General features: G+C 38.8%; 2 protein-coding genes across 2 annotated transcripts in view; one reads left to right on the top strand and one right to left on the bottom strand.

The window, feature by feature from the left end:
* The window catches only part of LOC136830084 (uncharacterized), a 4,832-nt gene extending 771 nt beyond the window's left edge, over window positions 1-4,061 (bottom strand). Inside the window, exons 1-6 of the mRNA XM_067089278.1 lie at window positions 4,042-4,061; window positions 3,822-3,900; window positions 2,729-2,843; window positions 2,053-2,124; window positions 1,389-1,475; window positions 1-494 (exon numbers count right to left, since the gene is read on the bottom strand). The exon at window positions 1-494 is cut by the window's left edge and continues 771 nt beyond it. Of these exons, the coding sequence (XP_066945379.1) occupies window positions 1-494; window positions 1,389-1,475; window positions 2,053-2,124; window positions 2,729-2,843; window positions 3,822-3,823 (770 nt within the window). The 5' untranslated portion in view covers window positions 3,824-3,900; window positions 4,042-4,061. The remainder of the gene's footprint in view (window positions 495-1,388; window positions 1,476-2,052; window positions 2,125-2,728; window positions 2,844-3,821; window positions 3,901-4,041) is intronic.
* A 4,152-nt stretch (window positions 4,062-8,213) lies between these two features.
* RpL7 (ribosomal protein L7) lies at window positions 8,214-15,810 on the top strand. Its single transcript, XM_067089807.1, has 7 exons — window positions 8,214-8,320; window positions 13,032-13,419; window positions 13,536-13,711; window positions 13,904-13,994; window positions 14,104-14,260; window positions 15,402-15,499; window positions 15,675-15,810. The coding sequence occupies exons 1-7, from the start codon at window positions 8,310-8,312 to the stop codon at window positions 15,783-15,785; spliced, it is 1,032 nt and encodes a 343-aa protein (XP_066945908.1). The 5' UTR covers window positions 8,214-8,309; the 3' UTR covers window positions 15,786-15,810.
* The last annotated feature ends 66 nt before the right edge of the window (window positions 15,811-15,876 follow it).

Below are 15,876 nucleotides of genomic sequence, written 5' to 3'. Positions count from 1 at the left end.
GCACTGTCTCGATTCCTGGAAGGATGTCCAGTAGCAGAAGGAACAGAAGACGCCTTTAGAGGTGGGGACAATCCTTCAGGGTAGAACTCCCTCCTGGCGATATCAGGAGGATTGTAAGGATTGAATCCTAGGAGGGCTGGGAAAACTGAAGGACTCTCCTCCTCCTTTTCCAGAACTTCAGCCTCTGGAACGCTGGAAGAGGCGTAACCGGAAGTCTGTTTCCCTATGGATACTCGAAGCTTCTTCTTCTTCTTATTCTTCTCCTTTTCGTCCAGGCCGGAATCTTTATCGACGCCAACTTTATTTCCCTTCCTCTTCGTAGGCTTTACCTCGGGGAGGTAGGCGTCGAGGGGCTCGTAGATTTGGGCCATTCCCTCTCTCTTGGTGATTCCAGGAACGGCTGGAATGGCTGGGATTCCCGAAGTGTCCAGAGAACGGCTGGAAGCTGCTGGAACGTAATCCGGGACTGGCTCACTGTGGTAGCCTCCATGATCCTGGAGAAAAAAAAAAGGAAAACTGGAAAATAACAAAAATTACCCCCACCCCCACCACACCCCCACCCCACCCCACCCCACCCCGGCCTATTTCTGTAGTTCCCCAATCCTGTAATTGAACATCAGAATATGTGTATAATTTTTCATGAAAGGCCTTACTCACCATGGCTTCTAAATTGTGAAAATCTTTCACAGTTTTGTATTTTGGATTCACACACACACACACACACACACACGAAGAAATAAGTAAATGAAATAGATTTAGTAAATTGAAGAGTTAAGTAGATTGATAAGAATGTTTGAAAATGAGTGAATTGTCACAAAGAATCTCGGATAATATACTATTGTTATTTCTAACCTACATCAAGGAATAACATTGAATGACAGCTAGAAAAGTCTAAAGAACTGATAAGATAGATAGAGAGAGAGAGAGAGAGAGAGAGAGAGAGAGAGAGAGAGAGAGAGAGAGAGAGAGAGAGAGAGAGAGAGGTAACTTTGAGTGACAGAAAGACAGTCTAAACAACTAATGAAAGAGAGAGAGAGAGGTGTCTTACAGTGACAGAAAGTCCAGGCAACTGATGAGAGAGGGACAGACAGACAGACATACGGAGAAATGATTTAAAGTGAGAGAAAGAAAGTCCAGACAACTGATGAGAGATAGAGAGAAATGATTTAAAGTTAGACAGAAAGTCCAGAGAACTGATTAGAGACAGAGAGAGAGAGAGAGAGAGAGAGAGAGAGAAATTTAAAGTGAGAGAAAGAAAGTCCAGGCAACTGATAAGAGAGAGAGAGAGAGAGAGAGAGAGAGAGAGAGAAAATCTGCAAATAAGCTTCTTTTTTTTTCACAGTGAAACCAAAAGACCACCGTACAGACGCCGTGACGTCATCACTTACGTCATGGTGATGATCGTCGCTGTACCCGTGGCCATCTCCGTGATGATCGCCGCCGCCGCCGCCGTGATGATCATCGTGATGATCGTCCTTAGTGGTATTTAAAAAGGAAATGACTTCATAGAGAAAGGAGTGACGTCACAGATAAGTGATGACGTCATAGAGTAATGACGTCACTATTCAAAATTTCACTCTGTTTACCATATATATATATATATATATATATATATATATATATATATATATATATATATATATATATATATATATATATATATATATATATATATAATAAAACTTGTCAAGGTCCATTTTCAAAATTGACCATCACTTTCTTTAAAAAAAATAGTCTATTTACTTTTCAGAAAAGAAATAGAAATATATCAGTATAAATTGAATGTTTTCTAATTTTTTTAAATAGAAATAGATTTTATTACCGGAATTAGAAAAAGAATATTGTACTCTAAGAATGTGAGACAAAATATATTATTATGGCGATTGAAAGTGCAACAAATATTTCTTTTTAATTAGAAATAATATAATACACTCAGAATTATAATTAGAATGTTTTTGTTTTCAAGAGTAGGAAAAACAAAAATAAGAAAAGTTAAAAATTTTAAAACGTTAACAAATATATAAATTTTTAAAATTCCATGCAACGACTCACGTGGTATTTAGGGGCATGGTTGTAGTCCCAGTAATGCTCGCCATGCCCTCCTTTGGCATCGTGCCAACGTACCTGTGGAATAATTGATTTATCTGAGGACAGGTGTAATTATGTATGTATATATATATATATATATATATATATATATATATATATATATATGTGTGTGTGTGTGTGTGTGTGTGTGTAGATTCTCTCTCTCTCTCTCTCTCTCTCTCTCTCTCTCTCTCTCTCTCTCTCTCTCTCTCTCTCTCTCTCTCTCTCATACAGTTATTATCAAGTATCAGAGCAAATTCAGCACTAATAGGTTTGTGGCAGAAGTTTTCAATTTGATTTCATTTTCTCTCCTTATTTCTTGTTTATATTTATTTCATTTCCAGTTTTTCTCTTATATTATCATCCATGTTTTCCCATATAATATTTCCCATTTTATTTATTGTTTATTTATTCATTAACTCACTAAAAGTGTCTATAAAAAATCAATGTTGTCAGCTCATCGATATTAGGCCTAAGTACCACCTGATTGGCTATCGTATTTCACAGGTAAACCAGTCGTGTCCCATTACGGGCTAAGGACTGCGTCAATTCCCCACATTATAACCATTATTCTTACAGTCACGCTGTCGACTGGGTTCTGTTCTATCTCGCGTCAAAACAAAGCTTATGTCAGCCTTACCTTGGTCTTGAAATTATGGTGGGGTCCCCCCTTCTCGTATCTCTCTACGGTGTGGTAGCCGTTACCTCTCTTGAAGCCGAATTCATACTCCTTTTTATCAGGCTGGTGGGCGTACCTGAGTAAAATGAGAGGACATATATATTAATTAATCATTCATCTACGTAGCTGACGGTACGTGAGCCCTATTCACGCACACACAAACGTACGTAGCGTACGTACTTATATTTTCCCCAACTTGATTGCATTCCCGTTCTCCCGAAGACCCAACTTGCATTCATAAACGTCCGGCCTAATTTGACGCATGCGCACGTCCCTCCTAACTCCCCTCCCTTCCCCACCCCCACGCCCACGCCCGCGTCCCCCTTTACCCATACGCCCACCTATCCCCCGCCCCCATAAGCACTTACTCATGAAGGTACGTCTGTACTTCCATCAATCATTCAGACATTTACTATTACCCCTTTGAGAAAGAAAACGGGTTCATTAGAGAAAACGGACGATGCTTGATGGGGAGACTCTTCTAAACTAGTGACCCCTTGGTCTTGCCTGTATAAATTTGTGTTCCCTGGTCTTGTCTATATAAACTAGTGTCCCCTGGTCTTCTCTATATAAACTAGTGTCCCCTTGTCTTACCCCTATAAACTAGTGTCTCCTGGTCTTGCCTATATAAACTAGTGTCTACTGGTCTTGCCTATATAAACTATTGTCCCTTGGTCTTGCCTATATAAACTATTGTCCTCTGGTCTTGCCTATATAAACTAGTGTCCCCTGGTCTTGCCTATATAAACTAGTATTTCCTGGTCTTTATATAAACTAGTGTTTCATGGTTTTTATATAAACTAGTGTTTCCTGGTCCTTCTATAAACTAGTATCTTTTAACCTTACCTATATTGTGTCCCCTTGGCTTGCCTGTATTAACTAATGTGCCCTTGTCTCGTCTATATACAGTAGTGTCCCCTGGTCTCGACTGTGGGTTGTTTTTGTTTCTCGTCGCTGCCGTTATTATTGTTGTGGATTGAGTGATTAATAGCTTTTATATTTCTTTCATGATACATAAATGTGTAATTAAGTAGTTGTGTTTGGTTATACTTACATGAAGAACTTTTCGTGTCCATGGCCACCATCGTGGGTTGCTGAAGGAGAGAGGTCAGCGGACGAGGAGGTAGGCAGTCCTTTCAGACAAAACATATTATTATTATTATTATTATTATTATTATTATTATTATTATTATTATTATTATTATTATTATTATTATTATTACGAGGGTTTAGTGCAGCCGTCTCAGATCATTCTGTCTTGTGTCAGAACTTACCAATCAAGTCAGTCGCTACATTTTTGTACTGTTGAATTTGTGCCTGTACCGAAAGCAGACGACATCCGCTTAGCAGGAACAGAACTGGTATTCCCAGGTTCTGAAATGAATGGGAGAAATTTAATGAGGTAAATAGACGGGTAACTCAATCAATCAATCAATCAAGAGAGAGAGAGAGAGAGAGAGAGAGAGAGAGAGAGAGAGAGAGAGAGAGAGAGAGAGAGAGAGAGAGAGAGAGAAGTTTCCCTCGGTGTTAGAGCCCCTTTTATTTCAGAAATGGCTTCCCGTCATTGTCTTGTATACAGTTACCCACAAAACTGAAGTTACAGATGAGTTGAAGATGGATTAAGTTACTTTTATTCACTATAGACTCTCTGCTCTTCTCACCCATTCTCATCACATGTCCAAACCATATCTTAGTCTTTGAGATCTCAGTTTGTTTTCAACCACACTCCAGCCATGATTATTATAAGATATGTCAAAGAACGCCAGAAGAATGTATCATAGAACGTCATAAGTAAAAGATTCATGTCAAAATTGTTTAGAAATCTGAAACGGTCTACTAGAAAAGTAAAAAGCATTATTTTATAAAATTAAATGTTTGTCAAACAGTGATATTATGCTTTCAAGCATGAGGATTCCCTGAATTTCAAAATTTTTACCCTAACGAAGCCATAAACCGCATTATCGAACGCTAAAAGACGGAGAATCGGACGAGGCCAACTTACCATTGTTGCTCAGGAAGGAACTGTGATTTCGAACAGACTTCTGTTGCTGTTTATATACGAAGCGAGAATCTCTGTCTCGTCCTCCTTTCCCATGGAGGGTTTTAGTAGCCTCCCCCTTCTTTTCCACCCCCTCCCCCTCTCCTCTAATCACTCTTTAAAGCTTAAAAAAGAAACAAGTTGTACGCTTGGAAGATCGGAATTTCGCGCCCAAATTTTTACCGCCAAATCCACTATTTTTTTTTTCCCGTTGTTGGTGATTTTCGATTTCATCTCATTTGAGGCATCCGTAACGACCTCCTGACCCTACTCTCTCTCTCTCTCTCTCTCTCTCTCTCTCTCTCTCTCTCTCTCTCTCTCTCTCTCAAACACACACACATACATTTCGTAAACCAGTTTTATTTCACTTCACGACTTAGTTCCTTACAGTTTACTCTCTCTCTCTCTCTCTCTCTCTCTCTCTCTCTCTCTCTCTCTCTCTCTCTCTCTCTCTCTCTCTCTCTCAACATTGGTTACAATACTCAGAAAAGCCTGCCACCCCATTCGTCACAACCTGACGACGAATGTCTACATTTTTTACATTCGCAGATTTTCTAATCCGAACACGTGCGGACACGTTTTCTCTCTCTCTCTCTCTCTCTCTCTCTCTCTCTCTCTCTCTCTCTCTCTCTCTCTTTCTCTCTCTCTCTCAAAAACAGAAAACACGCTTTCCTTTTCCCAGCGTGAAGAATCTATTTAATACGGAAGGGCTACAGCACGAATCAGACATCTTTTTTCGTTTTTTTTCGCCCAAGTGATTGACAATGACTGCGCACTTTGTTTTGGAAAGAGAGAGAGATTCCGAGTGATTCCGAACTTTCCCGCTAGGGTGCGTTTGAAATACGGGCGATAGATTGGAGAAGAGACAGCGATTAAAGGCTATTAGTCGATCGACTGGATTACCATTGTGTGAAATATACTCACATTTAAGTTAAACGAGGGAAAAAAATACATTAACTTCCTGTTAACATCAAAGTTAACACGCCTGTTAATGGAAAGACTGAGTTAATATACGTAAAAAATAATAGGCTCAATAGAAGCTATTTGTAAATCTGTTAGTGAAAAAGGAGGGTAAAATAAGATATGATGTTTATCCCATGTAGAAGATGAACACTCGTACCAAGTGAACTGATCGAGGGAAGATTTTGGGACGTGCCGTTGTACAGCCAACGCCACTACGAAACTAACCGAACTGGGATGATGTGTTTTAAGAAATTTTTGGATATAAAAGAGTTCATTTTAGTTATTAGCACATCAGGATGAAATCTATAACTTTGTAGTTTAATTTGGGTAGCTTTCACTCCCGTTAGTCAACAGAAAACCACAAATGTGCTAGTTTAGTCATATGACATACAACTGGGTCATTTGTTAAAAGTCCGTCCAGTTCAAATACGTTTCAGGTGACTAACTTGTAAGGTTAGCTATGTAGTATCAATTTAATTAGTGGCTTTTTATTACTAACTTCGCCACTATGTAAAATTATCGATTAATTTTCAAGATTCATTGTAGCTTTGGTTTACGTATGTTCATGATTATTATCATACGACATGGCAGTTTTTCCCTCCGATAATAAACTGTTATTTGCATCATACCTCTGTGCCAGTCATCATATCTGTGCTATCAACCAACCCATCATATTACACTACTTTGAATGTTGCTGTTGCATTAACTAAACTGCTGGTTTAGGCCTATACTTCGTGCTTGGGGTTGATGGGTAGTGAATTCTACTCGTTCTGGAGACACGATGGTTAGTTCATTCTAACCTTTCTTCAGAAAGTTATCAGCATCTTTGCACAGCTGAAGTGTATAAGAGATTACTCGTTCCTGTACTGTAAAAGTGTGGAACAACCATTTTGTCAGTATTATGAAAAATTATCTTATTAATTTTGAGAAGGACTTTCGTGTTGCTCTTCAAAGAACGTGCTACTGAGACAAATTATTGTAGAGTCTTCATTTTAACTACCTATTATGTGTGTTGACAGTTTAAGCCATAAAAATCACCCCATGTGTATCCAGTTAATTCTATGATAATTGTAGTACTGAAATAGTCACTGGCACTAAATGTTGTTTGTCTTTGACCTGACCCAAAGAAGCTCTTCCTGTAAAACAGGAATACCACATTTTTTTAGGCTCCATTAGTTAGCAAAGTTATTCTTTCGCTCCTTGGGTCGTCTGGTCTCATTGTGACCCATTAATGCTTGTATCATATCTTCAATGTCTTCCGTACAGGGGTAGTGCCAGCAGTGCACCTCACGCAGTGCACTGTAGGCATTGCTCAAGGTTCTTTGCAGCGTCCCTTCGGCCCCTAGCTGCAACCCCTTTCATTCCTTTTACTGTACCTCCTTTCATATTCTATTTCTTCCATCTTGCTATCCACCCTCTCCTAACAATCGTTTCATAGTGCAACAGCTTTGAGGTTTTCTTCCTGTTACACCCTCAAGACTTCCTACTCTCAGTTTCCCTTTCAGCACTGAATGACCTTATAGGTCCCAGCGCTTGGCCTTTGGCCGAAATTCTGTATTCCATTCTATGTATATTTTTGTATATGTCTCCAACAAAATCAAATACCAAATTTTCCAAATTCCCTCTGTCTAGTGGAAGATGTATTCAGTATCAAGAAAATATAAAGTCTTTTATAGTTACGTTCCATTTTAAACGTAGACAGGTTGCATGTATAGCACATCTTTCACTCGAAAAATACAAATTTGGCGAATGTTCCATATTCCAAAATCTTTGTCTCGTGAAAGAGGTGTTTATTATTCGTAATTCATAAACTATAAAGTCTTTCCTAGTTCTGATAATACATTTTCAACGTAACAAGACCGTATGTATGATAAATGAGAAGCGAGAAAAAATAGAATACAAGTCGTTCTTGCGTAAAGGATAAGTTTGTCGACTGCTAAATATTCAAAGTTTTCCGTCTAGTAGAAGAAGTATTTAGTATTAAGAAAGTATAAACTCTTTCGATGTTACAGTATTCAATTTCAAATCCACCAAGACTGTATATATAGTAAAAAAAAGAGAGAAAAGTTTAAAATACAGACCTTTCTCTCTCAAAGATAGAAGCTTCGCGAATGCTAAGTTTCCTAGGTTTTCTGTCTAGTGGAAGAATAGTTTAGTTTTCAGAATGTATAAAGCTTTTCAGAAGTAATACAGCATTTTGAATATAATAAGACTGTATATATAAGAAATAAGAAGTGAGGAAAGATAACATACAAAATCTTTCTCTCGAAAAGTTAGGAGTTTGGCAAATGCAGATTTTTCCAATTTTTCTGCCGAGTGGAAGAAAAATTTAGTTTTCTTAATCATAACACAACGTTTTGAATATAACAAGACTGTATACATTGTAAAGAAGAAGTGAGAAAAGATAAAAATAATAAAATTTCTCTCGAAAAGTTAGAAGTTTCGCCAAAAAAACGAAGAGGAAGAAAAAGGGAAGAAGAAGAAGGTGCGGATCAGCAGAACGCTGCCTTGTTTTGATTCTTTCCTTTAGGTTAACCGAAGATGGCTGACTCGTAAGTACCTCCCGCGGAGGAAAATATCCTTATTTTTCAGGAGCATCCTTTAATATAGACCCCTTTTCAGTGCATAGACGCCATTGTTAATCTATCAATATTAATTTTAGTGGTGGTGGATTGTGATTGTTTTCGGGATGGATTAAATATTCGCCATTGAAAAGATGTCAACATCGGCGAGTGAACTGAGCATGGGTAATGTCCGATACTCCGGTCGTGTTCCACGAATGTGGAAAAGGTTTATTTATTTGAGTTTATTGACCTTAATTTATTATTGGTTAATTCGAATTTATTATTTTTATATAGATTGATTATATGTGTGTTGATTTTGTTAGTTAAAATCCTTTTTTAAAAGTTGAAAGATCAAAAGTTAGTGCAACAAATGTCAACCAACGTGCAATTGCTTACGCTGAATATCCAGTATATAATAATAATAATTTCGTAACATTTTTTCTCCATGATCAGATGTGCTGAGTTTCTTCAGTCAGTATAGTTTTTAAGCTAATTTTCCTGCCGTGTAAACAAAGCAGGCTAATGTAGTTACGTATCCACGCCATTGGTTAGTTTAATATATTTTTTGGGTCAGGTTCCTTTCGCCTCTATTGTTTAGGCTTCCTTACCTTAGTGAAGTCGTTCCTTATGCTTAGATGCGGCATTTTAATCGAATTATATTGATTTAGCACACTTCTGTTGGTGTAGGGGGGCCAAAACTTGGTATGGTACACTAACACAAATTTCACATTAAAATTCGTTGGGAATTGATAGTTTCTTAGGAATACCTGGAATTCGTCGGGAATCGATAGTTTCTTAGGAATACCTGGATTATTGTCTCCCATTTAACACTTTTAGGGGTTCTGAGTGGCGGTGCATGTGTTTGATGCCGGCCAAATGGAATGCCCCTCCGCCGTGTTTAGTACTTGCCCGGGGGGCGGGTTACCCATACGTTAACAACTCGCTGCACTTGCCGGACAGGATATGAACCATATTTTTTCATCCTTTGGTCATGAATAAGTTAGGGGCTGTGACCCAGGTAGTCGAGTGACAAGTTAGGGTTAGGGGCTGTGACCTGGGTGCTTCTGCGAGAGGTTAGGTTAGGTTGTGTGGGTTTCGTTAATAAGGAAATATGTCATTCTGATGGATTTTGATGTGTTAAGCACGGATTCCACCTTGAATTTCGTCGGAAGTTGGTGGTTTGTGGTCCGCTTATGTACGTGGAGTTGGCTCCAAGACCGTGAATTTCCGGCGAAATTTTGAAGGTGAAATTCGTGCTGAACATCAAAATCAGTCAGAAAAACATTTCTTTGTCATTAGGGCGTGTTGCTTCTTACTGCAGTAATACCAGTTAGGTACCTGCTTTCCAATAATTACCAGTGAGCTGGTACCATACGCAGTATTCATGCAGCTGGCCGTCATATTCAAGTAAAATATTTACCCCTACTGCTTTTGCAAGTGAACGATCATCAATTTACAGGATGCTAGCAATGCACCGTGTGAATCATGTGGGGTATAGGTATTTGGCGGAAGCCTTAGCTATATTGAAGGTTTGCCATCTTATTTTATTAATTTTTTTTTTATTCTAGAAATGGCAGAATTCTCAAAGGTTCATTCTAACCCAGTCTTCCTGAACTTAAATCAACATGATGGCACAGTTTCAGCACACTGGAAAAAATCCCCTTGTCTTCATCTCTTTGTAGTGTAGATTATACCTAATTATTAATTTTAATTTGTTTTTTTTGCGGGATTCTTATTCATGCATTTTTTAATATGATTTACAAAATTGTTTTACCTAAAAATCCAAATTTTTTTAATATTCTACCACTTAGCGTTATCCATACTTTCATTTTTGTTCATAGGAATATCTGAATAGCTTCGGCCTCTTTGTATAGGTTTTCATAGGCTAAATTTGGTAATTCCTTGCTTATGGTTGCTCTTCTGATTAGACCTCTACTTTCACTTTACTTTTTCTTTTTATTTAATAGAAGTCGTGCTGCAGTTATATGTCGACCCTCCCTTTTTTGTAATCGTCTGTGATGTTTCCTAAACGTGCAGCTTTGGTACATTCATATTTGTCTGCCATTTTGTGCAACTTGGCAGGATACTTTTGGTGGGCTTTTTACTCTAATGCCACAGGCGTCCAATGAACACTATGTTTATCATCAGCCCCATGGGAATGTGCATTAGAATGTTAATAATAAAAGACAGCAACTTTATCAGGAATAGCAAACTTGCATTAGATTTTAATATGGTTTTCTTAGTATTATATGATATAGACTTTGAGCACAGCATAAAAACTCCAATATCAAGTTGTGCTATGGAAGTAAAATAACCAATAGGTACCAAAAATGCAATACTATATAAACAATATCTTGTAAGGAACTCATGGGGTTTGTAGTTGTTCATGTCTAGAAGTTTAAATGAATATAAAAATGAAAATTTGGGAGCCATTAATGCATGTGTGTAAGTTACATTGGGAATAGTAAATAACCCACAGGCCTAGGTTCTCTACTTGAAAATTAAATTGGCATCATACAGTTTTCCAAGTTTTTATCGCAGAACTAGCTGACGTACCCGACGTTTTACTGTAAAAACTTAAAAGAGTAAACAACCAGACCTTAGAACACACCTTGGTACTTATTTATCCCAACTTTTTGTTAGGAAAAGGAAGCAGATCTGTCTCTAGTGTAATTTCAAAGAATTTGTATTTATAGGTTTTTGAAAATATAAATACAGCACCTAAATTATAAAGTAAAATCTTTGACAAATTCACTCAGCAGCCCCGAAAACTGGATTTGATGCTAATCTTGGTCATTTTTGACATTTTGTTTTTCACTCCTCAACCCCCATTCCTATCGCAGCTGAATTTGGACTTGAGGGCATCACGAGTGTCACTATTCATCTCGGCGACCTCAAAAAAACTATGGATGAGACTCTGAATATCTGTCGTTTTCATTTATTTATTTTTTTTTTTTTTTTTTACATCACCTCCCCCACCCCCTTTGGTGCTGGGATAGTTTGCAGAACCACAGGACAAGCTAAGTCGATTCTCTCTCTCTCTCTCTCTCTCTCTCTCTCTCTCTCTCTCTCTCTCTCTCTCTCTCTCTCTCTCTCTCTCTCAGGTTAGGTAGGTTCAGGTTAGGTCAGGACCTTGCACCCTAGGAAAGGTTAGGTTTGTTTTCGTCTGCAGAATTTGCCCCATCGTTCTACACTCGCCATGGTGCTATTGATGTCATACCCCCACATCATTCTTTTCCAGATAGTAAGTCATATGTATGCCAAGTTTGGTTGAAATTGCTCCATGCATTTCAGTGTTATGCTGGAACATACAAATATACATCCATTTTTATGTACCGTATATACTTAGATAAATAGCTCATGTACCCGGCATTGCATGGTAAAAACTAACGGCATTGAACACACCCAGACCATATACTTCTTCCCCTCATTAACAGCGCAACCCCGTTGTTTCTGCGACTTCAAATTTGTCGTTTTCCTCGGTTGGTTGGAAGGAGGTGTGATGAACTCGTGAAGTTTATTTAGTTACTAAGTCTACGGGCAGCACCAGCCCTGTTTCAGGTTTTCCCTTCCCACCCCCACCCCCTTTGGTGATAGTGATGTCTGACTTCCACGGTATTCTTTTCCGGATAGTAAGTCGTGTATACCAAGTTTGGTTGAAATTGACCCATGCGTTTAAGAGTTATGCTGGAACACACACATATTGTACATCCATATTTATGTATATAGATGAATGTGAAGTTTCTCTTGAAGTTAGGAAGAATAAGGTACTTTTCAAAGATAGATTATACTAAAAATCAAGTATTTTCAGAGTGTATTGCTTATAAATGTAGCCATATAGCACAAAGTTTGTGGAACTGTTAGCATCCTGAATTTTGGTACACATCATGTTAAGCTTAGGAGATATGTGGCAACTCCTTGTTTAGCAAACAAGAAGCTGTTGGCAACGCTGCTGTGAATGTCAGTGTACAGGTGATATGATAAAAAAAAAAAAAAAGCACTTTCATGGGTCTGTGGTGGGCCAATATCTTTCACAGCCCAGGGAAGGACCTAGGAAAAACTGTAGAACTTGAAAGGGCCTTGGAAAAACTGTAGAATTTGGGGGTTTGTTGCTGGTGGGTGGGGGGCAGGGGAATGTTATCGGAAGTTTGGGTGAAAATATAGAAAATCATTCTAGAACAATGGGAGCTGATTTGCCTCCTTTTAGGCGATGGTGCAACAGCTAATGAATTTTAGGGTGTAGAGTATTAGGTGAAAAAATTAAAAAATTCTTCTGCTAGCCAGTCTGCAGTAGTTCGGAAATTTTGCTTCAGACTGTCAAACTTTAACCTTTCCAGCCTATACCATGTCCGCATTACCTACCTAAAATGTGCAGGATTACTATACCTTACTACAGTATAACCATTACATGATTTGTGAAATCTATGTACTAGTTTCTGAGAAAGGGCAAGGAGTATTTTCTGATCAAATTCACCCCACTGTATACCGAATGACATTTGCTAAGGTATTCACATTTCACAATCTCCCTTACCTCCAGATTTTAAAATACTTAATGCTGATGCCTTTCTGATGAATTAACACCAGAGTACGTTTATTGCAGGCAAAGTGTCCTTTTGATTAATATTCATGTTCAAGTCTTGAATGGATTAGCTCAGAACTATAGATATTGAATTCTTAAAACTTGGTAATTTATTTTCAGAGAAAAAAAGGCAGCGCCCGCTGCAACACCTGCCAAGGCAGCGGCTCCGGCCCCGGCCCCAGCCGCTGCTCCTGCCCCTGCACCTGCACCTGCACCTGCCCCTGCCAAGCCAGCGGCAGCAGCAGCAGCTGCCGCCCCTGCCGGTGCAACCAAGCGTGTCAGGAAGAGGGCCACCGACAAAAAGAGGAAGCTCATTGACATCGCCACGATCAGGAAGCAGAGGTTGAGGAAGAAGCTCAAGCTCAGGATGCCCATTCCTGCCAGGACCTTGGAGCCCGCCAAGCCAGGTGAGGAACCCAAGAAGCTCCCGGCTGTTCCCGAGGTGGTTTTGCAGCTCAGAAAGAAGAAGGCTCTCAGGAGGAGGGATAGATTCTTGCAGGCCCGACTCGTAAGTGGGAGTTTTGTTTGCGCCGTCATTTCTGTGGAAGTATTGTGTTGTTTTTTGGAATGGTTTACCGTTTGCCAATTAAAATGTTAAATGTACTCGACGTTTCTCTCCGACAGAAAGCCAAGGAGTTGAAGAAGATGCGCGCCAAAATATTCAAGAGGGCTGAGAAGTACATCAAGGAGTACAGGCTCCTTGAACGGCAAGAAATTGAACTGAACCGCAAGGCCAGAGATGAAGGTTCGGTCATTGTGCCAGCAGAGGCCAAGTTGGCATTCGTTGTCAGGATTAGGGGGTAAGTCATTTCAGGCGATTATGTACAGAGTAGTATTTCCAGCAACATTTTTGTATGTACACCACTATGAACATTTTTGTTTATACACTGCTATGGACTGTGATGGGTCACTTTTTTTTTTTTTTAGTCTTGACCCTAAAATCAGGGTAATAGTCTGTGATACTTTGTTAATAATAACCATCTACTTTTCAGTGTTAACCAGATCCACCCCAAGGTGCGCAAAGTACTGAAATTGTTCCGTCTCCTTCAGATCAACAATGGTGTCTTCGTTAAGCTGAATAAGGTACTTGTTTGTTTTGAAAGAAGTGTAATTTCTGCTGCACAGTTTTTATATCTGAACTTAACCTCATGTTCAATTTTGGTATGGTGATTAATTCTGATTTACATTTCAGGCCACCCTCAGTATGCTTCGTATTGCCGAGCCCTTCATCGCATGGGGCTACCCAAGCCTCAGGACAGTTAGGGAATTGATCTACAAGCGCGGTTTTGGCAAGATTAACAAGTCCCGCATTCCACTGACTGACAACGCTTTGATTGAAAATGCCTTGGGTAAGTGCTTCTCTTTTCCTTGTACTTTTTTGATCAGTCATCACCTAATTAAAGTTTATTCTCATTTTTGTTTGGGATTTAAAAGTAAAATTACTTTGGTCTGTAGACTACATAACTAGGTACAGCAGCAGTTTTGAACAGGGTGTTGTACGGTTTGTAAAGGGTGTGTGGTGGGCATGGTTACAAAGTTACAGTTTTGAATATCCGTTGTCAAAAAGTGTGTGAAGAGCAGTTGGCAATATATAAAGTATTTTTTGGGAGATGTGTTTGAGTTTTGGAATCTTCAGATTTCGTCTGAAGAAAAATGAGAATTTCTCAGGGGTCGCCTTTGAATGAAGTTATGGTAGTTATGAATAATACATCTAAACATATGCTCCTTGAGAAGTGAGTGGTAAAGCCCAGTATTGAAACCAAGTTAGCATTTTTTGTGCTAAAAATGATTGAAAGTGAATAGTACACAACATACATAGGAAAGTGAAAAGTACACAACATTCATACGAAATTAGTGGAGACTTTGAGAAAGAAATTGACGTTTCACCAGTGCCCGCATGAAGTATATTCAAGCGGACTCCTTGGCAACTTTGCTTGTGAGTTAAATGAATGGCAAAACTATTCTTACGTTGGATACCTCAACAATTGGGGTTAAGAAATGCTCTTTCCATATTTGTAGTCTACTTTGCGATTCAGTTCGTTTCGTATTGTTAGGATGTTTATGGAAATTGGTGTTAATATACAGAGGCAAGTAATAGCACATCAATTTATTAGGTGCTCTGGGTCTTTCCTTATGAATAATTAAGACCATTTATTCCTTTTACTATACCTGTTAGTATTCTCTTGCTTTCAGCTTTTAAACCTTCTAACAATTGTCACGGTGTAACTGCGAGGTTTTCCTCCTGTTACACCTATAAGCATTTTTACCATTTCTCTTTCAGTGCTGAATGACCTCATAGGTCCCTCTTGCTTAGCCTAAATTTTTGTGTTCCATTCCTATATTTACTGATAGGTGCATGTTACGATGGTGGAAAGTTGTGTTTTTCACTAAAATCACATCACATTATTTGAAGTATATGACGCACTGGAAATTGTGGTGCTTTAATTTGTAAATTGTACATTTAAGGACTTTTAATATTTCTGTTCACAGGCAAGAGAGATATCGTTTGCGTAGAAGACATGATCCACGAGATTTACACAGTTGGCAAGAACTTCCAGCGAGTCACTAACTTCCTGTGGCCTTTCAAGGTAGGCGTTGTAGGATGGTTTATTCAAATACTGAGGGTAACCGGCAGCAACAGTTTGAAATTTTAAATCGTAAAAAGGGACGACAATTTGGAGTACGTTACTTTGTTCATTTACAGAATGGTATATTGTCAAGTTGTATTGGGGAAGTTTTAACATTGTGTTCGTTTTCTTCCAGCTGAACAACCCAACTGGTGGATGGAGAAAGAAGACCACTCACTACGTAGAAGGTGGTGACTTCGGCAACAGGGAGGAGAAGATCAACGAACTCCTCCTCAGGATGATCTAAGTGAAATAAAAAGGAAATCACTTGCTGCACCTCTGTTATTTAATCCTCAGCAGTAGATTCATAATTACCCTTGCTCTCATGCCCAAGCACA

The sequence above is a fragment of the Macrobrachium rosenbergii genome, chromosome 46, assembly GCF_040412425.1.
Source record: "Macrobrachium rosenbergii isolate ZJJX-2024 chromosome 46, ASM4041242v1, whole genome shotgun sequence".
NCBI lineage: Eukaryota > Metazoa > Arthropoda > Malacostraca > Decapoda > Palaemonidae > Macrobrachium > Macrobrachium rosenbergii.
This window is presented reverse-complemented; position numbering and strand designations above follow the sequence as displayed.

Coding starts and splice junctions, on each gene's coding strand:
- RpL7 (XM_067089807.1), top strand. Junction 13,712..13,903: donor TTCGTTGTCAGGATTAGGGG/GTAAGTCATTTC, acceptor TCTACTTTTCAG/TGTTAACCAGATCCACCCCA. Junction 14,261..15,401: donor TTTGATTGAAAATGCCTTGG/GTAAGTGCTTCT, acceptor TTCTGTTCACAG/GCAAGAGAGATATCGTTTGC.